This window comes from Liolophura sinensis, chromosome 8, assembly GCF_032854445.1.
Source record: "Liolophura sinensis isolate JHLJ2023 chromosome 8, CUHK_Ljap_v2, whole genome shotgun sequence".
Classification (NCBI taxonomy): domain Eukaryota; kingdom Metazoa; phylum Mollusca; class Polyplacophora; order Chitonida; family Chitonidae; genus Liolophura; species Liolophura sinensis.
In genome coordinates this window covers 31,350,959-31,374,271 of record NC_088302.1, presented here as the reverse complement: position 1 = coordinate 31,374,271, position 23,313 = coordinate 31,350,959, and the positions used below count along the sequence as shown (strand labels likewise).

The following is a 23,313-nucleotide window of genomic DNA, read 5'->3' as shown; positions in this document are numbered from 1 at the left end:
CCCCTGATGATTTATGAAACATTTACTGAATCAAAAATGAGAAAAATCTACAGCCGCGCGATTAATACTGACCATCGTAAACACCGGGAATCTGAATCCCGAAATCTTAGCCTTAAGATGGCAAAAGGCTCTCTAATCACACGCTGCGGTGATTTCAAATTATGATATTGTCGCTAGGACATATAACTACAGTAACTCTGTCAGTGGAAAAATGTTTTATTTCGGCGTTTGTTTGATGTATTGATAGGAAATGTAACCCAGTTGGATGGATTGGACTCTGGCAATTGTGTGTATTCTCGTGTTGATCGCTTTGGTAGTGTGAGGATGTAGTTATAGCATGCATGGCCTAGCAACCACGAATAGAAACGTGTACTATTGTACCCAATAACTTTTGTGTCCAGCACATAGACAGCCGCCGTCTCTGGTCGCTCTTACCAGACCGATCTCTTCTCGCACATTTCCTCTTTTTCACGCTTCAGGCGCCATATTGATTCTTCGAGAAGGAGGGGCCTCTTGGAGAAGCAGCATGGATATCTTACTGTCCGGCCCGGGAATGTCCGGGTCGGGACTCCAAAGGAAAGGTTAAGTTCCACGGAGAAACGGAAGATCGATTCACTAGACTGGGAATATGCCACGTAAAAGAAACGGTCTAGATTAAATTTTATTTGCAAATGCTCGGCATATTCATCATACGGGTAATTACGAAAGATTTGCTGAAGGCGGAAAAGCCTGTATATGACGCCAGTTCCTCGTGATCCTTGCTCGTCCTCGGTGCCGGAGTGGACTGATAACCAGTCGTTCTTCACCGGCAGGGCCGGACAGGTTAGTTAGTGTGAACAAAGAACTACAGACAGAGGCTCCTCAATTAAGTCAACCGAACGCTGACCTCGCTGCCTTCCGACGTTAATAAAGTCTAATTCCACCTAATTCGACGTATTGGAAACTTCGTATTAATTTCTTTTCGAATGCTTTCCACTTTGAGGTTTTTTTTGGGCAAATCTTCGACATGTATACGTTGATGGCAGTTTATTTCTCTTTCATCTCTGCACTTGTTTCAATAAAATCTCAGTTCAAGAAATGGAATAATTTCCAGAGCAGAGGGCGTCGTGGGGATGACGTCAGATCTATGCCAGACCTCTCAGTCCTCTAGAGACTGCAATTTTCTCGACGATCCTATATTAGATGCTTAATCAGTCTAGTTGAATCATGGTATACATTTATGTTTGTTGATGGATTGTGTGACTCACTTTAAATTAACTTACTCAATGCACTTTATTATTTGTATTTGTCATCTTCCTCAAATCATAAACAAATATTTTTGAGAATGGGGTGAAAAAAACATGAAATAAACAAGCTAATTTCAAAAATACTCGAAATTAACCTTACAGGAGTCCACAAGGCAGACAGTTCCCCCAAAGAATGACTTTCCTTCTTTTGGTTATAGTCAACTGCTGTACATTGCTTCATTATGCCAGTCTTAATCCTTAAATAAAATATAAAGATAGATAATAATGCTGGCCATCATTAAATGTGTATCCTTTACAGTGCTTGGGCTGTGTGGTAACCTGGTGCCGTGTCGCGTCGGGAATAAGCTACAAGCTGGGCTGAATGCCAAACATTATTCTGATTGGATAAAATGGATTGTCCAACGTGCTGCGTCAAAATCTTCAAAAAGTCTTCAACAGTATGAGGGAACAAAATGATGAATTCGGAATCAACATTATCACTAAAGAAAATGTCGATTTGAAATGTAGATGAATGTGAAGAATCGGGCGAAGGCGATTTGTACAAAGTTATATACAGTACAAATACCAAACTCACTTTTACCTGTTTTATCATGAACATCAAACAATCCGATCGCTATTAGACAGTTTAAATAAAGTGTAAGAAAGGGGGTGTAAAACAAGTGCAAGTCTAAACAGCTGACATTCCACAAAAGGTCGATGTCACTTTCCACCCTGTTCCCTCGCATAACGAAACATTTCACCGATCAGTCCACTGACAAACTAGCCAACCGTATTACTGAGCTGTCTGTTACAGCTAAAGACATAGGCAAATGGAATATGTGTAATCGGTGTGATATCATGTGGCGCTCTGGGACGATCGGGTAGTCCGTCACTGTTTCCGCTTACCCTCGACCAACTGACCATTACCTGCTTGCACATAGGTCAGTACTATGGAAATCCTATTTGATGTGTTAGCTATGTTTACAAAGCTACGCTGAAAGGGCACCAGTTTTTTTATTATTATTTCACGTATTTTAATCATTGTTTGAACGGCATATTAGACCCTAGTGGAGATTACATATGTGCATGTATAGAGCCTTAGATCAAAGCTACGCTGAAGCAATTCATCTTTAATCTTTCATGTCTTCCGTGTTCATCTACAGTTTTGAGGCGATTAAAGAAGACTTTCTCTGAAAGAATTCTACCTGTATAGGCCATCTTTTAACTAGTCTATCTCAAGATCAAAGTGGAGATGATGGGAATAGCAGACAATATATGCTTTCAAACCTGCAAACATTCATTTAATATTGCTTTTAATATTTAATACGGTGTCCGGCTAATACAAATTGAGCTATCAGAAGGAGAAAGGAGAAAGAGTTATTTCACAGTATCTTGTGGGGTAGAGTAATGGTTAACGTGGTATATGTAGTGTACGTCGAGCCACTATCTGGCAAAGGAAAAATGCTAGCATATCCTATAAATGTAATAGGGGAGTTTGGAGTTCGATATCTTTGATTGCTGAAGATGAAAAAGAGTTACACGTTACCATGTGACCTGTCAGAAATGTTAGACAACTATTTTTGACAACTGTAACACGGGAATCGGAAAAAAGTTTCACCAAAATTTATTTTGAGCAGACGAACAAAGGAAACGACTGGGGAGCTGAGATTTTGTGAACAGGAAAAGGATGTCAGTTGTGCCTCAGTGCAGAACATGGCGAGACAAGTGATCGGTAAATTAATGTCGTCAAAAGCTGCCTAACATTTTTGACGAGTCAACCGTTACAGTATAACTGTTTTTACCTTCCACAAGAAAAGTGTTCGAACTCGAAACTCCTGTATTGTGGGGCGCAAACCTAATACACATGCACTTGTCTTGACTTTTATTCAGCTGTCCCGCTCAGATTTTAGGCCACATTGTTGTGGCAATAGTTCTCTATGGATTGATCATTGTTGATTAGAACAGCCTAAATCCCTGAAACATATATTACTGCCTTGGTGCAAATTATTTCATAGAAAGGAGTCGTCATATGAACTAATTTATGTCTGTCTGTCTGTCTGTCTGTATGTATCTCTGTATGTCTGTATGTATGTATGTCACTGTCCTGCCAATTTCTTTTGGCCTATCCATATAAATGTGACTTTTCCGGTCATTCACCTCTACGATGTTTTTAAAATAACAGGAATAACCCGATATCGAGGTACAATTATTTAGACGAATTGCCTCCTTTGTTTTCTGATGTTTGGGCTACAAGGTAGCTCAAGAAACCACTTGTACCACAGATCAGTTTTGCATCAATTGGTATGAGTGAAACTTCAAGATTTCAAGATATGATAACTTAATATTTCAACATTTATTATGAAATCGTCAGTAGAACACAGGGGTCTCTGTGGCGGACGGGGTTAGCACGCCATCGCGTCGTAATGACCCAGGATCCTCTCACCAATGCGGTCGCTGTGAGTTCGTCCAGCTCATGCTGGCTTCCACTATGGCCGTAGGTGGGAAGGTCTGCCAGCAAGCTGCGGATGGTCGTGGGTTTCCCCAGGCTCTGCCGATGTTTCTTCCCACCATAACGCTGGTCGCCATCGTTTAAGTGAAGTACTCTTGAGTATGGCGTAAGAACACTAATCAAATAAATAAATGAATCAGTAGAATTTTCTCTATATTTACCCAAATCCACCGTATACTTCGATCGCGTCTCTTTCTTTTATGTACCCGTATTCCAGCTTTTCTAAATCTCCAACAGTCCCTCACACCAAATTTTTTTTTGTAATCGTGTATAAATCCTCCTGAAGGGGGGGGGGGGGGGGTGTAATAAATGATGGATAATGAGTTATCCTGGTTTCAATTCTCGGAGTTCAACTCATTCTAATTGATGGCATCTTTAAATTAGACTGTTCGACTGTTATACAGGACACTTAAGACACAACTAATGCTGACCAGAAATGATTGTATATTGATCAAAGGTGTGTTACTTATGGTTTACTCCTTTAAAAAGTATCAAAACTGTCCTCATGCACACTGATATTTTTCTGGATGCTCAAACATTGCAAGCGAATGGTCTTTCATGGACTGCATTTTGTCCTAGAAACAAATGTTAGTGACAAATGATTAGCAAAATGTGATTCACCTGATATTTTATTTCTCACGAAATCAAATATAGCGGATGCTATATTTGTATGAGACAAAAAGCCCCGTCATATGAGTTAAGGTATTCCAAAAAATTTGATCATCCATTGTATTGAATTACAGCCTTCTGCACCATTGCAGTACATATGATCAATATTCTCTTATGCCATTGTCGCCTCTTATCTAGATTTACACTAGCTCTGCACAGGTGTTATATTAAAAACCGAGAAAAATGTTACATAAGCGCTTATTGCATCAGTTTAGTTTGCCTCGGAGCTTAACATGGAAACGCTATTTGTGTATTTGTTTCATGTTCACCTGTTCAAGACATAGAAAGCCTTAAGGCAGATATTGTGTTTTAAAATGAATTATGTCGACAATATACGAAAACAACAAGTGTCATTATTATCACGTGTACATATGGATATTCTTATATATACTGGCTGAAGGGTATTTTATGTTCTATGCAATCATGTTTTCCTGCGTTGGGCACATATTTGTGCTGAATGAAATAACTCATCCCGATATTGTGTTGATTTAATTTTGATGGTGTTAACTATATATTTGTGGAAAGCAATACCGCAGAAAGCCCTGCATATAGTGTATGTCTCGCCTAGTTGCGTCATCTAGAATGTGTGTTAAAATCGACGATTATAAAACACTGTTGCTGAAACTCTTAAGTCAACGCTTTAGTATCAAGCACGCCTATTCAATGTTTCTTAAATTCTGCCAAACATATCAGCCAATAATTACGGCATATAATCATAATGAGGGAGATGTATGGCGTTATGCCTTGTAAAACAACTGAGATAAATATATTATTATCAACAACTAATATACGAGCATGGTACACGGTTTGAATACTGATTTCATTCATTCGCCTAGAACATACCTTGTGTCTTTTCAACATCATGCAAACAGATTGCTTCTCTTTTGATGATTCCGTCCCATTTTCGTACTTTACATACTTTCTAAGTTCTTTGATAGTTTGTGATAAATGTCGCCTTGGGAAATGACCTCGCGATTATTGACCTGGGTCCTCCATTTTGGCTGACGGCTGGTATACGAATGTCTGTTTCGACGCATAGATTAAAATAATTTTAGTTTGTACGCGGGGCCTCTGTGACCGAGGTGGTTAGCGTACCAGCACGGCGCAATGGCCCCGGGGCCGCTCACAAACGTAGTCACTATGAGTTCAATTCCAGCTCCTACGGTCGATCGTGTTTTTCCCCGGGCTATGCTTCATATTCTCTAGTACGGCGTGAAATACCAATCAAATAAATGAATCAGGAGACTGTATGCAGATTTTTTTCATCAGTATATATACCTTGTGGTATGAGTTGAAAAACACGTTTTGATTTGTATATACATATATTTCAAGTCGTAGTCGTAAATTTCAAAATTCTAACCGCTCTATTGTCCTTTCTAAATGACATCCTATAGTAGCAAGATGCATCCAGATATTAAATGTAAGCTTGTGGCGTTATTCAGAAGGGTAATAGTGAACTTATATCATATTATACTCAAGTGTAATAATAGAACAGGCCTATTGTGGTTGAAAGGAATTCCTAGAAAATCAGGTTTTATTATCACAAATTTAAGGCTGCATACATGTATGTGAAATATGCAGGGTTATCGCTCGTAGAATAAAGAAAAATGGTGATCAGTGACAGACGTTCGATAGTGGCGTATGGAATGTCTCAGCAGATCGGGACTGTTGATAGTTTGAGCGTATCATATAGCCTGGCTATCGCTCCACTATCGGCCGTCGCCGTGTTCAGTAGATCTTCACCTAGATTCAAACTGGCCAGACCCAGTCTTATTGGAAAAAGTTTATCTTAATGCAAATCACGTGTATCGTAAGTTACAGCTTGGAGAGGAGTAATTTATTGCATATACACAGTAATAAATCTACAAAAGTGCTCCGTGCGACAGGAGGGGCTTTGCTAGTAGCTTTATGGGATGGGATGACACGTAATACCGGAATTGGTTGGCGTCTGGGATAGGTTTGTAAAAAAATATGGCGTTTTTGAAACAAAAACACTTATTCGTTAGTATCCCAATCGCTTGTAAACAAGATTTCGCCCTAATTTCCGGTATAATTTTTTGGTTGTTTTTGTTGAGCCGATACGTTTGTTTGGAAACGTTGATCTTTCGAATATTGACCTGGAATATACTTCATGGTTGAGAATTGGCATACGAATGTTGTGTGACGCCTAGATTAAATCAAAAGTTACAAAACCATGTTTAGGCTTTTGATTAAGGAATAACGATAATTGCATACGATTCCCATTACTTGTAGTTAAGCACGACTTAACTCCATAAATACGTTTTACTGTCTATTATAAAAAGGCAATATTAAGACACGTCATGTGAAAGAAGTAATGTTTTTCAATTGACAAAACCATTCCAATTCTAATTATGGCGATCTGATGTGATATACTCATTAATAAAAATTCACAGTAAACTTTCCTTTTGAAGTCAGTGGTATAAAAGTTGATTAACTACATTCATTAGAAAACCGCTATTTTGACTTCGGTTCGTTAAAAATGTGCCAATTATAAAAATAAATGACGTTCCTGTAGAAGTCGGGAGGCTTGCTAATTTGACACTGAGAGTCGGAACCAGGAAGGAACCATTTAGGCTGTTAAAAAATGTACGTGTAATTGGCGGTTAAATGTGTAATACGTGTCGAACAAAGAATTGAGTAATATCGTCAATGCTGTAATGTATTTTGCAGCGTAATTTCCGTTCTGTAATAGGTCGGTGTTCTGGGGGTGATTCGTATGGGCACGTTCGGTGAAGATTAATCACATAGTTTACGATTTATTAAAACTGCTCCAAGTAGACTACCAGAACAGTGCTGAACATAATCCATCGGAAATTGACATATGCGATACAAGATCTGCCAAGCGATAACTCGTTGATCAATTGTTTGCCTAACAATACAATGTTTTCCATTGCCAGGAAAATTACACCGCCGGAAAGGCGCCTGCTTATGGGTTCTCACTATGACGCTAAGCTAACTGTGAATGCGTGTGGAATGCCTCGTTACTTTAATTAGAAGGCCGAAGTGGAAGAGGCCTTGAGATGTGCACCCCTACTTCTTTACAAGAAAAAAGGGTACATGACTTGCGCGAGGCTCGATCGTAATTCACCGTTATAATTCTGCACAACATCATACTTTTCCGCTCAGCGTCTCAACATCCCTGTAATTCTGTCAGATGTTCCTTGAAACACTTTGTCCAAGATTGGATCAAGATGTACATTTGATATCGAAACTATTAATTATAATATGTTTTTAATTATAATATGGCTTTTGTGAAGTACCATACTTTCCTTTATTTAACCGGCATGAACGGCAGTTTCCTTTCTAAAGAACATAGACAGGGTGGAAGAATACCCTCGAAATGTTTCAGTTAGATAGGTGTCCCAACACATAACATGACTTTCTAGCAACCTGCGGATGGTCGTGGTTTCCCCCCGGGCTCTGTCCGGTTTCCTCCCACCATAATGCTGGTCGCCGTTGTATAAGTGAAATATTCTTGAGTACGACGTAAAACACCAATCAAATAAATAAATAAATAAATAAATAAACATAACATGACTTACGATGAAAAGTCATTTTTTGTTTCTAAATGTCAGTATGACATTAGACGCCAAATTATTGTTGGCAATGTTTTTTTAACGAAAAAGTGACTTATTCCAGAGGATACCCACGCTACTGAACAGCTCTTTGAGTGGTTTTACTGCCGAATACTTTAGTTGTCTGCAACTAAATGAGAGCATAAAAATGTTTTTACGTTATCGGTGAAATCCAATCTCATTTCACTTTATTAATTTTTTTTGTCCTAACTGTTCATGTAAATGTGTAAAAGGCGACAACTTACATTTCCCCTAACCCTATGGCTTAAGACGAATAAGGAAAAAAAAAGGGGGTCAGTTGCAATGCATTAGACGTCACAGCTCTAGAACTATTCAAACGCACTGTTTTATACATACACAGGGGATCTCATGCCGATGTTTCTACCTGCGAAAGAGTCAATGTCTCTCGCGATCCATCCACTTCTGTTCGCGTATAGCCCACTCTTATAACTGACACGGTTCGAGCCTTTTCTAGGGGTGTAGCTCTGATAGACACGAGGGCACTGTTCTGATCTAGTGGTAAATGGCTTGTGTTCCAAGTACTTATCCTCTGGCCACTCATTTCAGATGATCCGGCTCGTCCACTAGATTTATATGACCCGCATTCAGGTCACTGGATTTAAACGGCCTGTCCTCTGATCTGGTCGTTTGACTCAATGGCTTGTCCTCTGATCACTGGATTTAAATAACCCGCCCTAAATTTGATCTTTGGATTTAGATAATCCTCTGATCATTGGCTTTAGATGACCCGTCTATTGAATTTATATAAGCCGTTTTGTGGTCACTGGATTTAAATGACACGTTTTCTGGTAATTAGATTTAGATCCGTTCACTGGTAAATGAATTTGGAAGACCAGTAAGCTGTCGAGTGGATTTAATTGGCCTCAACTCACTAGATTTAAATGACCCGTTGTTATTCAAACGATCCATTCTCCTGTCGTTAGATTCACATAACAGATTCTCTGCTCATTCAGTCAGGTAGGGCCATTGGATTCACAAAACCCGTTCCTTGCTTACTGGACTCGGGTCCTAGAACCATGGGATTCGCATTCCCCGTTCTCTGGTCATTGTATTCGGGCCCCCTAGGGTCGCTGGATTCGCATATCCCATTGTCACATAACTGGATTCTGGTACCCGGCCCTCTGGTCACTCGCCGGCCATTGGAGTGATAACGTGTTCTTTGATCACTGTCACTGACAAAAAAACTGTGTTTTGACCTCAGTTTGTTTAAAATTAAATTACATTTAAATGTGTAATGCATATTGAGCAAACAATTAAGTAAAATTGCCAATGCTTTGATGTAGTTTTAGAAACCCTCGTATTCTGGCGACAACAATTAGAAAACGACTGGTTCTGGCCTTTGGAATAACAAGACTTAACATTTCACTGACAACAGAAAATTTTGCCTTCTGGTCATGCGATTTACAAAGATATTAACGCTTCTTGTAAACTGAAAATCCATTGCTCTGGACAATGAAATTTGTTAATACCGTGAGGTGGCGCTAGTGTGAAGCAGTGCCACAGTTGCTACTTCAAAAATAGATTGTAAATTCCATGCTACAATGTACCAGTTTTTATTGTCATGTCGTACTGCCTTTAATGTGACGTCGTCATGATGAGTTGGGATTGGAACATTTGACGTCAATAAAACGACGTCAAGGTCCTGCTGCCCGGCGCTTGACAGGTGCCCATTGGACAACACGGTTCTCTTTGACGCCACTGGAACTAAACAATATACAAACAGTACATACTGTGGGATGGGATATATGGAACTGTCCGAGTTGACTATCACTTGTCGAGGGCTGAAAATTCCTTACATTCCACAGCATGCACCATATGTTTTATTATAGCGAAAAAAACAGTGTACCTTTTTCGGGTTTTGTTTAAAGGGCCGGATTTGTATGTCGATAACAGAGCTATAACCGTACACCGTTGTTTACTTTACGAACAAGCAGAAGTTGGAGAGCTAAGAAAGGGAGATAAATGCCGTGGAATCAACGCAAGTGATCGTTGGATATTAGCTCGAGATCGGTGGATGTTGCCTCGTGAACGTGGGATATTATTTTGCGAGCGTGACGTTGCATTCTTTTGGGCGTGTGTTCGTTGTACATCATGTTTTTTCAGAATATCATATGACCGTTTCTCGACTAAAGGAAACGGAGAATAACCCTATGAGGTATAATAGTTTCGTTTATCCCACATGCTTTGGATTCCCCATGCACTATCACTTTAGTCATACACTCTGATATTCTGTACTACTCGAGGTTAAAACATAACGTTCTTTAGCATGTAGGACTGCCATTCGCGTATCTTACAAGTGTTGTCTTGCTTCAATAGGGCCGCACTTATATCCGAGTTAAAAATGAATAAAACTAATGGAAAGAGAATCGATCTTGACGGAAGTTCGCTACCTGAGAAGCCGACAAAAGGCATAGGCATATATCGATATTCGTTAACACACCAAGCCATTTCAATCCTGCTGGGAAGGCTGACATTGAAGGACTTCAGCGGTACGGCCGGAGACATCTCGATCCATCCTTGACTCGCCAGTACCCTTATTTTCAAGCTGTGCTAAGACTCGAGAATCTTTTGATAGGTTGTTTGATGTCCGCTCCCACGACTTCCTTGATAGCGTCGGTAAGCTTGACAAACACCAGCGAAAATCATTACCTGAGCAATCCGTCGTGTAGTTTCTTGCGACTGGCCCGCTGCATTTGCGGCACATTGTGGTTTCTTGCAAAGACCGTACAATGCTTTCATTTCATACAATGATATGACTACAAATTATAATACATGCATAGACTTCACTTTTATACGGATCAGTCATATCAAAGACTTCATAAACGGTACTTTTGTTGCCTCGCTTGACGCTTGGCACTGAGAGTTTAGACAGGACTGATTGGCGCGGTGTGAGTGCAATGTGACTGGTTGGGGTGTCATGCCTGGTGTGTTCCGCATGATGCTTTGTGGCGGCAGCAATTTGGCGGGGCATGAACTCGCCCTCTTTGAATAAGACACAGTATATGTACACACACCTAATGACTCCTCGTTGTCATATGACTCAAAATTGTTAAGCACGACGTAAAACCCCTAGCACGTATACATACACACACGCATACACACGCACACACATACACACGCACGCACACGCATACACACACACATACACACATAAATACATACATATATATACGCATACATACATATATACATACACACATTTAATACGATAACAATATTTCATCATACAATGTTCTTTTTAAAAGCAGTTTTAGTGCAGTAAGCGTGATAAGCAGCCTTTTACTGACATGCCATGTACAAGCTGGGTCAGTGTTTTGTATGTATGCCAAAAAACGCCATGTATTCTGAGATCCATCACATGTGGTGATTCAGTAAAACGATGCACATTCGTCGTAGCTTGACGGATGAACCGTCTATCTTAATGTTGGTGCCACCGTAAATGTCAATCGATCTTATATGTCTCTCAGCAAAATTGAAATATCTTTCCTGTCGACAGCTAAGCTCCCATGAAGACAGAAAAACAACAATCAATTGTACAGCCCGTTTGCGGCATCTCAACTCGCTCATGCAGAATCCAAAAACGGAAGCATCCCCAAAAAAAGTGCTTAACAAATTGCCTTTTGATATTAAGTGTTCTAGGTCAGAGGTATAAAAAAATGTCTCGGTACAATCAATCATGAATACTGAAACTGGTTTCCACAAACTACGACACTTTCACATTCAGCCATACGAAACGGGTCGTTTGGAATGTTTAGGACTTTATGATGTAGACTTGGTGCTTTATAATGTGGCGATCAAACCATAAATCAAAAATGGCGACCCAGGACTGACTTTGGTATGGAAGCGTGAACATGAGAAAATATGAGCATAACAATAATTATATAAGTACCGGTATTGTAGTTCTGAAACAATGCGATCAATATTGATGAGGGTATCGTAGAACATAAAGGCGCAAGGTATTAACATGATGCCTTTATGAACAATTGCAAAAGCGCAACTGAGATACTTTGTTTAATTGTTATTTGACATGGATTTCATTCACGGACTACGAATTTGAACTTTGATATGGAATTCATGCCTGGAATATTCATTGTCTGGCCGGCATCATTGAAAACTGATGACCGCTTCTCTCGTGTGTGTTACCGGCTTTATTTCTTATTTGTATAATTTCTTACATACCTTAGTCTTTGGGAGTTAGTGTTAAACGTTGTTTTGGAAATGGATCTTGCGATTATCGACTTGGAACGCCTTTCACGGACTACGAATGGTATATGAATGTAGGACTTGACGCTTATATTAATTGAATACATCAGACAGTATATGTAGTGACAAATGGTGGAACGATTAGTTGGTTAGGTTCAGTTTGGGATCAATTCATTAATTTATTTATTTATTTATTTATTTATTTATTTATTTGATTGGTGTTTTACGCCATAACCAAATCATTTAATATCAGTCTAATAGAAAAGTCGAAACACTAAAAGACATGATTTAGGCAGTTTGTATTGCTTAGAATCATACCCTAAGGTAAAGTACATAAAAATGACTATACGTTTATTGTGAAATAAAGGTTCAGTCATTCAAAACAAGAGTTTCGGGGAAGTACATAGGAGTGTGTGTCTAAAAAAACACAATGAACTATGATTACACCGTACTCAGTATTTCACTTATACGACGGTGGCCAACATTATGGTGGAAGGAAACCGGACAGAGCCAGGGATAAGCCCACAACGATCCGCAGGTTGCTGATTAAATGATGAGATGGTTTTTAGATTTGGAATTTGTTCGTGAAATGGTGATCTGCAAAGCAATAAGCGTCCCACTTTGAGCATTAACTCGGTGTGTACCAAACTCTCAAGCAATCAATTAATCGTTTATCAGGCTGGTTTTAATACAAAGACAATAGATATTGGTTGTTGTGCTCATTCCAACGGCCGTCAAATCGGTCGCCGTGAAATCGAACAATTCATTGATCGTCCTTAACCTAGAAAACTTATCGAGCGGATGGATTTTATAGTCGGTACCACAGCACGTGACACCATGGGTATATGTGCCAAGATCACTCCGTATACTCTTTCTAACGGCCTGTCTATATCATCACAGCGCACTTCAGCTGATTTCATGCGTAAAACCATCACACGGAAGGATTGATGTGTTTGACATTCTCCACATTTCGGGGATAACAGACTGCTTCATGCGACAATTAAAGGTACTGATGCAGGCTCAATCCATCCCAACCACTTCCCAGACCACCAATTAGGGAAGGTGTGGAAGATAATAATATGGCAATTATTCCATCCACGCTGTTTTACAACGCATCAAAATTGGTAACACCTGCAATTTGCTCATCAGCGAAGTTGGTTATTTTTGACCACAATGCCTTTTGACGTACTGTGTACAGATTAAACTCACAAGTTCCTTGGCATTGTCACATGCCATTAGCGTATATGTGGCTTTTCATTTCGTTAATTGCTACTAATTATTGTATATTCCAGATGGCGCTTTTAAGATTTACGTGCATATATATATACAAGTTATAATTAATTGATTTATGAATCATAGATAATATCAGTTCATGGGCTTTTAACAACCAAAGATTAATTCGCGTTCCCAATTATTGATTTCACCCATATTCATAATCATATAAAAACATTAAGTTATTATTAGTTAATGTCTAGCAACATATCGTTTTGGTTGTTTCCTTACATACTGAATGATTATTTCAAACTAAATTAAAGGATCATCTCATTAATATTATGTTTTTTTCTTTTGTTTGTGTTTTTGTTTTTTTTTTGTTTTTTTTGTTTCTTTGTTTTTTGAGGGAGGGTTTTGTTTGTTTTTTGTTGTTTTATCGTTGTTTTATTGTTGTTTTGTTTTGTGTGTGTGTGTGTTTTTTGTTTTTGTTTTTTTTTTTTTTGCTTTGTTTTGTTTTTTTGGTTTTTTTTTTTTTTTTGCTTTTTTCTCTCGGGTTTTCAATGTTAAATTTCTTAATGTAACATATTTGCCTGTTTCTTGACTGCTGGTTTATATGGCTTTTTACAGTTTTTGGTAATAACCAGTCACAACACTCTCTTGCAGCTGACCAGTGTCAATGCCGACATATCACAGTGCCGTCTCACTTTAACGCCATGCCTAAGACACCAGACATGACCCCACAACCGAGACACACATGGTGTAAGTCCGGGGCAGGGTTCTCCTTGTATGTCGTACGCCCTTTAGCATACTGCTGCGGTGATTTCGATGGGCTGTCACCGACTGAATACCTTTCCTTAGTAAAGACAACGAATCTTCTTGACAGTTGTTAGCTGCTTAAAGAAGATATCAAGTCAAAATTATGTTCGTCAAGTTGCATCTCTAGGTGACAAGTAAGATTGAGTGTCACTGGGCAAGGGTGACGCGTCTATTAAACCGGACTGAAGGATGTGACATATCTGCCGTCAACAACCTTCACTGCGTACAAAACCAGACGTCAATCTCGTGATGCGCCATAAAGAAGCACTCTAAAAATCTTATTGTTTTCAACTCAGATGCCCTGCACTACAATAATGCGCGTCTGTTTGCGTCTAAGCACACGTGCAAAAGGGGCGACAAATTGTGGAACGTGTCCCTTAGAGTTATTGCCCTTGAGAAGGGGCGGCTGCTCCGTTTTGCACGTTGGCAGTTTTTATATGCTAAACGCTGGTGTTCAAAACTTTTCCTAGTTGCCCCTTTGAACGTTGAAAATGTGTGTATGTTACAGAATTACAGAGAGGAATGGCTTGGAGCAAGTACATCAGCTTGGAACCAATAAATTACGAATGAATTGCAGATCTTCCACATGCAGGATATTCAGGTGTCGTGGTATGAGAGTTGCTTGTTTTTGCACTATTTAATCGATTCTTGGAATAGAATAAAAGGGAAACACCGCATGGCCATTATATTAAGCGGACATTACTTTTCCGTAAAATATAATTTTACTACTTTTTGTCACGTGGAGAAATGATGACTGCAGTTAACTTCAATTTGCTCTTTCTTTGGTAAAAGGAATGTGACGCGGCAAACGATGACCGTTTTTATTTCAGCCTTCAGTTTCCGGTTGCGGTTTGTCTGTCTACGGTTATTATTCAAGCTAATGTCTGGCGTTATGCCTGTAAACTTACACCTGCTTCAAATAAGCCAATGTTGAAGAGGATGAGTCACATTTTTCCGTGTCAGGCTAAACTATTACGATTTTTTTCAGCTCAAATTACTGTCTGTTCTTGTAATTGTGAAGAAAAAACATTTGCTTTAATGAAGCTATTTATGTCATATTTAATACACAAAAATCTCATTTTTCTTTCTCTATTGGGTGTAGGGAGTAGTGTTCAGTGAAATGATCATGTTATATCCATGCAGTTCTATGTGGTGTATTGATTGGTACACACCACTGGTAAATGCCATTGCTACACAATAATGGTAAACATCACGTGTGGGACAACAACGGCAACTCGGCGGAAAACAGTTCCCCTAAATTGTAATACACATACTGCCACCCCAAAATGACAAAACAGCATGTACTAATACCGAAACTAGTATACGCTGCTTTAAAACAAAAGAAGATACAGCAGTAAAATAATCTCTTTACATCTCACTAACGTTAGAGTTTCTCAGATATCATTAGTTTTATAAAATTTGACCATTAAACGTCCAGAGAAGTCACCAAAACGCCATTCATTTCTTATATTCCTTGATTTAATTTAGCATTAACGAAACACTGAGTTTAGATGACTTCGCTCGATTTCGATGCATACTACACCGTTAAATCATAGGATCTATATATGGACAACATCTTTTTATTCATTACCTTGCTCTGATTCCTTGTTCATCCTAACGTCTTGGTGACGCAAGTGTTCTCGTTGAAAACAACATGTTGTATGAAGGAGATGACGTTTTTGTAGTATAAATTCGAACAGCTTCCGTGCAGATGTCCCCCTGTGATCATATAGTGAGTCCCTACACGCGTTCATTGTATCAGAGTTGCTCGTAGCAGACTAATAACCACGTGTGTATATAATGTGCCCTCTTGCAATAACCTGGCACTCATTGACTTGACAATGACGTTTTGCCTGAAGATTTTTTAGAAAACTTGGCTCCACCAAGATTTTCCCAATCTATGTCATCTATTCGTGAATCACAAACGTAAAAGCAAACATAAGTGTGAAGTAAGGCTATTACATTCCTTACAGCTGTACCGGTGGCCAAGCATCAAGGCCCAATTGAATGTTAAATAAGAAAAGAGCATGAAAGTTATGCACTGAACTAATTTGCCATGATCGGAAAAATTAAGCTTTAGAAAACATCTGTTTACCAACAGATGCTAACACACATAAAGACGAATAGCTTTATTCAACTGCCAATGTACATAGAAAATGGACAATTCAATAAATTCAAGTTGGATGTACAAATTGCAACAGAGCTTACAAAAACAGGCAATATGGAGAAAAAGCATGACAAAATGAAAAATAATCAACTAGGTTTGAACCCCACAACACTAGATATCATATACCATGCGTATAATGCTGAAAACCACCACAGCGTCTTGAACGAGTTAGGCCTTGGCGATCACCACACCGGGTTAAGTATGTAGATTTCAGGTTGCTCGACATATGGTGTGCAATCACCCAAAATAGTGTCCCATCTGATTTGCCTGGGTTAAGTTCAGTTTTGAGAGCGGGCGAGGACAGGGTGCTTGTAGGTGACAGGAAATGTCAGGAGACTATAAAGATACGAAATTTTGATCTAAATAGTTAGAAGCAATAAGCGGTGTTGTTTGTTGTTTTCTTTAGAACAGATCCTCAGTCGAAAGCCATGGAGTATGATTTTGTAGTTACTTTTCTGTGCGGCGTCCTAAAAGCCCGTCTCTTCCTTACCGGCATGCAAGGTCTAGACCTGAATAGAAACTGGAAACCGCGATATTTATTTAACGGTTGAATCTGGCCTAATAAGAGTAACATGTTTTGGGCGCGTCATGAGTCAAGGTACATGTGTGGATAGACATTTTTCGTATATTTGGCCAGGGCTTAGGACTTATATCCCTGATAGCACAGGGGTATGGGGGAATGACGTCGGGATTGTTCACAATTACCCATGAAGCATTGCGAACACAGCTGGCTATACGTGCAAACATTGAAAATTGTCCGTTGATAGTTGAGGAGAGGAGGCCCGACTTATGGGGGCAGGTTACCTGCAGCACATGTATAGTGATACACAGTTACCTCCAAAGTTAAAGTATGTAAAATGCACAGGCTTATATTTCTATTTCTGACGAAGGGTGGTGTCATTTAAATATTTCTAGCCAGATAATGGCTCAAATCCGCTGGCATGCATCAGAAATTACATTTCTTGGGCTACAATTTGATGCATGTCGCAGATTGTAGCTTTCGTAGTTCTCGAGTTACAGCCCACTGAAATTACGTGACTGCAAAAAAGTTACAAAGACCGGCAAAATCTGAAAAAAAAGAAATCAGCGTTGCCAAATACACCAGAATATATGACAACATTTTCAAACTTAGACACTTTTTATGACGTCGTACGTTCGACGAATGGCGAACTTTCAAAGTTTTCAATGCATGTCCAAGATTTTTTTCAAACTTGTTCTAAATGGGATCACTCTACAAGTATATTAAATTTCAAAATAATCCGTTCGTTGGTTCTTGAGGACACATATTTGATCAAAATCCTAGATGGCCTCCATGTCAGGTGACCAAATTTAACCAAAAACATCAAAAACTTGCCTCGTATCCTTGTTCCTAAAATTACCAAATTTAAACATCAAATAAAAACTTTTCTTTTTACAGCCCTTAAAGCTTTAAGAAACCTTTCACAAAACGGAAGAGAAATAATAAAAATTTTCAATAGCTGTCTCAGCACATAGTGATAGGCCACCTAATTAGTGTTATAATAAGCAATATGAACCAGAAGTAAATACATTTGTGTCTTGTATGCTGTATATAATGTGCTGTTGCGCCACGTCCGTGCCACAAATCTAACAGATGGCATTTATATGATTCCACTATCACATGAAAACGACATATACAATTAAACTTTGATTATTTTATTTTGGCCAAATTTGTACAAACAGTTCTCTGGTGACAGTAATATCCACTGTACATAACAACGCTGGATATGCACTTGAACACAGTTAACACAGTAATACGAGCTAGTGCTTTCAGCTTGTTCTGGATGCTGTCCGTCCATTTCTGCCAAACAAAGCGAGCATGCTGTGGCCAACACCGGGTAAACGCCCAACCAGACTACCTTAAATACAGAAACATAACTAATACGCACTCATATTTCACTTTTTACTTTGAAGTAAACCACTTATCACCTTCAACACAGATCGCATACCAACTATTTACACTGTTTAACATCCCATCGATAAATTTGTCTAATCACAAAAGCAAAGATTTTATCCAAGGATGAAACAACTTGAGCAAAATGTCACGAAAGATATCGACCGTAGTACAATAAGACGTGTGAATCACGCCAACAATATACAAGCAATGTGACGAAAAATCCACAACAATTTACAAGACAAGAGGTCATTTTTAAACTCAGTACGACACTTTCTCTGTGAGTAGCTTGTTTGCCTTTGTTTACGTTCCTCAATTTGACAGTCTCTACCGGAAAGAGTTGAAGTACGGAGTTCACGTCATGCATTTTTGATCAATAGGAAGGACATAATTGCTGCACCTAGCTGTCCTTCATATCACTACTTTCCCCATACTCATTCCTGCGCATGTGCCGCTCTCTGGGCTCGTTTTACAGCCTCGCCATCACTAGAAAAATTCGCACAAAAATCTTGAACAACATCACTGGCTGCACAGTAACGATACATGAGGTGATTTCAGAAAAACAAAAAGTTGATAAATATTCATTTCCTTTACTTAATGTGTTCACAGCATGATTTCAACGAAAAGCTGAAATATTTTTATTGATGAATACTGATTATTGCTGATCATCAGGCGGTTAGACTAAACAGGTATACGCACGTCGCACAAGTTCAAAAGGTCAGACTTGTCTAGTGTTGGCTTTGAAGGTAGAAAGTGGCGCATGTGCTGTATTGAGTATGCATATTCACCAACATTTTGTTAATCCACACACAGAGAAAAACGGCATTGACATTTACAGAAACATTTACAGTAAAATTAAAATGGAATATAGAATTATGCGAACACATATATACACAATACTGGAAAGGAAAAGCGTTGGTTAGATAGATGTGGTAGATGGCTTCGATTCTTTTTTGTTTTTCAGTACGTAGATAACAAAACCGAACAATTATTATAGCTTTTTATGATTTGTGCATGAAAACAACATTTGGCACCGAATAGTCTGGAAACATCCCAAATAACACTACATGATATTTTTATATAACGCATGCTAACTCTATGCAATGCGCAACTCAGATTGTGCTTCTGAAGTCAAATACTGGGTATCCGCATGCGCGTTTTTCATATAGAGACTTCAGTTAATTCAAAGTCATTCAGTTTTCTGTTGTTTTGTTTCACATTTTAACCCCCCTTTATGCGAGGTTTGATTTTCATTTCCGTGGCCTTCAGGGAGTAGTAGTAGCCCTTCCAGGTCTTCCAGTTGATCCCGTTGGCGTAGGTGACAGTCGTTCCTTTGAGGTACAGACCGTTCAGGTTGGTGCGATGGCAACTCTCGTACCACCAAGCTCCTTTAAACTGTTCCGCACAGTTGACCACAGTGGCGTCGTTGTCCTGGTCATAGGTCGAAAACTTCTGACCGTCGTGCAAACCCAATGAATCGCCTACAACACAGCAAAACAACTGTTTAGGATACGCTCCAACACTGGCTCTTTCAGCTTTAATTCTAGCTTTAAGATTTTCTCCAAAACTGGTTGTTATTGGCGTTTAACATCGTACTCAAGAAATATTCACATATATAGCGCTGTGCAGATTTATGGGTGGAAGAAACCAGTCTGTCTAGAGTAAACGACCCACTCTTCACCCGATACGTGACAAACCTCCTGACCTAAAGCCGTAGCCGAAGGAGTAACTTGATGGATTGACTTGACAGTCAATTGGCGATAGCCCTATCTTGTTTCCGTTTCGTTATCAAAGATCTGACTCTCGCTGGATTTTTTCTTTTATCTACAGCGATGTCCTTGCCGCTGTCGATCGGTCATTTACCGGTTAGGTTACAGACTGCAATAAACCTCTCACTAATTTTGACACGGTTATAAGTCAGGGGTGACCTCCGTGGCCGAGGTGGTCGGCGTCGTATAAGTGAAATATTCTTGAGAATGGCGTAAAACAGCAATTAAATAAATGAACACCAAACATCTACGAAAAACTAGATTTCCACGATGGGTTTCCACAGTTGCCATTGCCGTCACAAATAATTTAGGCCAAAAGTTCCAATAAATACAGTATATGTACATTCTTACGGACACGCATTCATCGTACCTCTCTTATCATCATAAACGTCAAACATACAACATAAAATATTATCCATTCCTCAGACACATACCCTAAACATACCGACATTTTGGAGATTTGCGTTCCTTCTGTAGGCCAGCATTTTGCCATTTGCACAGCCGTAATTATTCTATTATCTTATAATCTTGTTTACCGCTATTTTTCTCATTTTCTCATCTCACCAGGTTTTGCTTCTGTTTTGTTTTTCTCAACACAGCTTGTTGCAGGCCTTAAATGATATATATGTTTACTATATCTACATGTATTACATAATTTACACCATTCCTTTTTACACGCAACCATTCTATAAATACCAAAACGCTTAAGATATAACCCTACATCCCATGAACCCAGGCTTCACATCCGCAACCTTTACTGCAGTGGTACAGGAGGCCCGAGTAGAAATCCGGTCTTATTCAGGGAATTGGTACAATTTTAAGAGAGTATAAGTGAAAACATTCTTGAGTATGGCGATAAACCATATTGAAATAAATAAACAGTATAATCACCAAAACTTAAACAATTACTATAAATCATTGACCACAGAAACTCTCTTGAAAGCAACGACGAAACGCAATCACTAAACTTGTATTTCTAATTCTGAAACCTGACACAAATTTATCAATATATTTATTCAATTTGTATTTTAGGCCGCACTTAAAAACTTAAAGAGGAAAAAGATGAAAAACCATCGTTTGACCATGATAAACTATGTCACCATGCATTACCCTGATTTAAACATCACAAAGAATTCGGATCAAACTCATTAAAATTTTGGTTCATCTTTTTAATTATTTCAAAATTGCCACTTACCAACTTTAGGAAACTCTGTAGCATCAAAGCCGGATACTCTCAGCTGGTATTTCTCAGAAGGATTTCCCACGGCGAACTTTTTATATTTCACATGGACTTCTTGGTTAGCAAAATCTTCCAGTTCAATACGCAGTTCGTAATTTTTCTGGGATGTCAATAAATAAAGTTTGTAGTTTCCTGAAATATTACAACAATAAAGGTTAAAAGACAAATTGTATAAGCTCACGTAGTATCTTTAACATTTCTAACAAGCAACACAGTAGGACTTTTTGTAGTACAGTTCAGTTCGAAACAGTTCGATCTTAAGACACTCATATTACTGTGTAGTGGATAACATTCCCCTCTACCGATACACATCAACTATTATTTGAGCTTTTATACTGTTTTGTGTTGTGTTGAAAATAATACAATATTTAGTTGTAAATTATTTTTCTTTCAAACTTACCAAGCCAAAACTCGGACTGAAAAGAACCAAAGCCTCTCTCGTATGTTTCCCAATTTTGGTAGAAATCCAGAGAGCCATTAAATCGTCTTTGGAACACCTATAAGAGAAGTCAGACAATACTTGGTCAAAATTTATAAAACCTGGATACAATCTGAATGTTGCCAAACGTGCGATACTTCTTCCGACAATAGCTAGCTTATAAACCGGAGTGCTTTGGAAAACTATACAAATGAACAATACCGAATCAGCACATTCAGTACACTTAGGTGCGGTACTATAAACCTGTTAGTGCTGTGTTCTAAGAAGCATGAAGAAATGACGTAATGATGCACTAATTAAAAATGTCAACACTGCAGGATGATAGGTCAATCACCAGACCGCCTGGTAGGTGATGTAGTGTCCAACTCTGAACAGACACTGATCCGGCACTAAACAGCAAACGTGCAATGAAAGATATTCTACATACACAGACAAAATTCTGTACAGGGGTGTGAGTGAGTGGTTATGGTGCTAGAGCAGCAAAATGACTCAGGAGTTTCTCACTAATGGGGTCGCTGTAAGTTCAGCCCATGCTGGCTTCCTGTCCAGGCATACGAGAGTAGCCTGGACAGTCTGCAGAAATCTGACCGGTTCCCTCCCACCAAAGTGCTCAAATACCATGACGACGTATGTTGTAGAGATATTAAGTGATATAAAGCTAAGGGCTACTTAAGTATGTGAAATATTCTTGAGTACGGAGTAAATTACCAAGCAAGCTAATGAATAAATCAAATGTCATACAGATGACAATTTGCGAAGAGAAGCAAATGTCAGATTTTGGATGGATGGCGGCATATGCCATTGCGCGGCCCAGTCACCATGCATAACATGATCCAGGAGAAAGTATATCTTGGTAAGTATGAAAAGTCTGAACTGAGAATATAAAACAGCTGAAGAACAGACAAGAGTTATGAAGCAATTTATTCTTACCATCAAAAAAGCAATGTTACTGTTGAACTCACATTCGCATAATTCAGAAAACGAACACGTCACTTATAATTCCCTAGCCACTCAGGATGATGTGTAAGATACAGCGAACTATGTACATGTATATATTTTATCATCAGTTTGTCATGAATCAATATCTAGGTTGAATACGGTTAATATTAATGAATGAAGTGTATCTCAATGAATATCATCATATCTTTGTAGTCTTTTGTTCATTCCTGCCTTTACAATGATGACTTTTAGGTAAACTGGCAACATGTTAGTACTCATGTATGGCAACACAATACATTGGCTGAGACAACTGTCAGTCTGGCTTAGACCCTAATGGCCACTGGGCGGGGAAAGGAGCCTCGCCCGGTTGCACTGTTGTGTTTAGAATACCCTGGTACAGAACAGAAGCTCGGGAAATACTAAAACACAAGGCCACATACATTCATATCTGTTATGTTACAGACACTGGCGTACAGAAGGAAGGGTTGAATACCTTGTACAATCCATCCAAACGGAAAATATAGGCACAAAACCGTTGTCTGTCAACACCTGACTTTTGAGTCGAGTCAGAACAATCATAAATCTTTTTCAGAGA

At 38.9% G+C, this 23,313-nt stretch overlaps 1 protein-coding gene across 1 annotated transcript in view; it reads right to left on the bottom strand.

Annotated features, from left to right (window-relative positions):
• Positions 1-18,072: 18,072 nt before the first annotated feature.
• The window catches only part of LOC135472839 (microfibril-associated glycoprotein 4-like), a 33,143-nt gene continuing 27,902 nt past the window's right edge, over positions 18,073-23,313 (bottom strand). The window contains exons 3-5 of the mRNA XM_064752536.1: positions 21,741-21,837; positions 21,296-21,472; positions 18,073-19,812 (exon numbers count right to left, since the gene is read on the bottom strand). Of these exons, the coding sequence (XP_064608606.1) occupies positions 19,553-19,812; positions 21,296-21,472; positions 21,741-21,837 (534 nt within the window). The 3' untranslated portion in view covers positions 18,073-19,552. The remainder of the gene's footprint in view (positions 19,813-21,295; positions 21,473-21,740; positions 21,838-23,313) is intronic.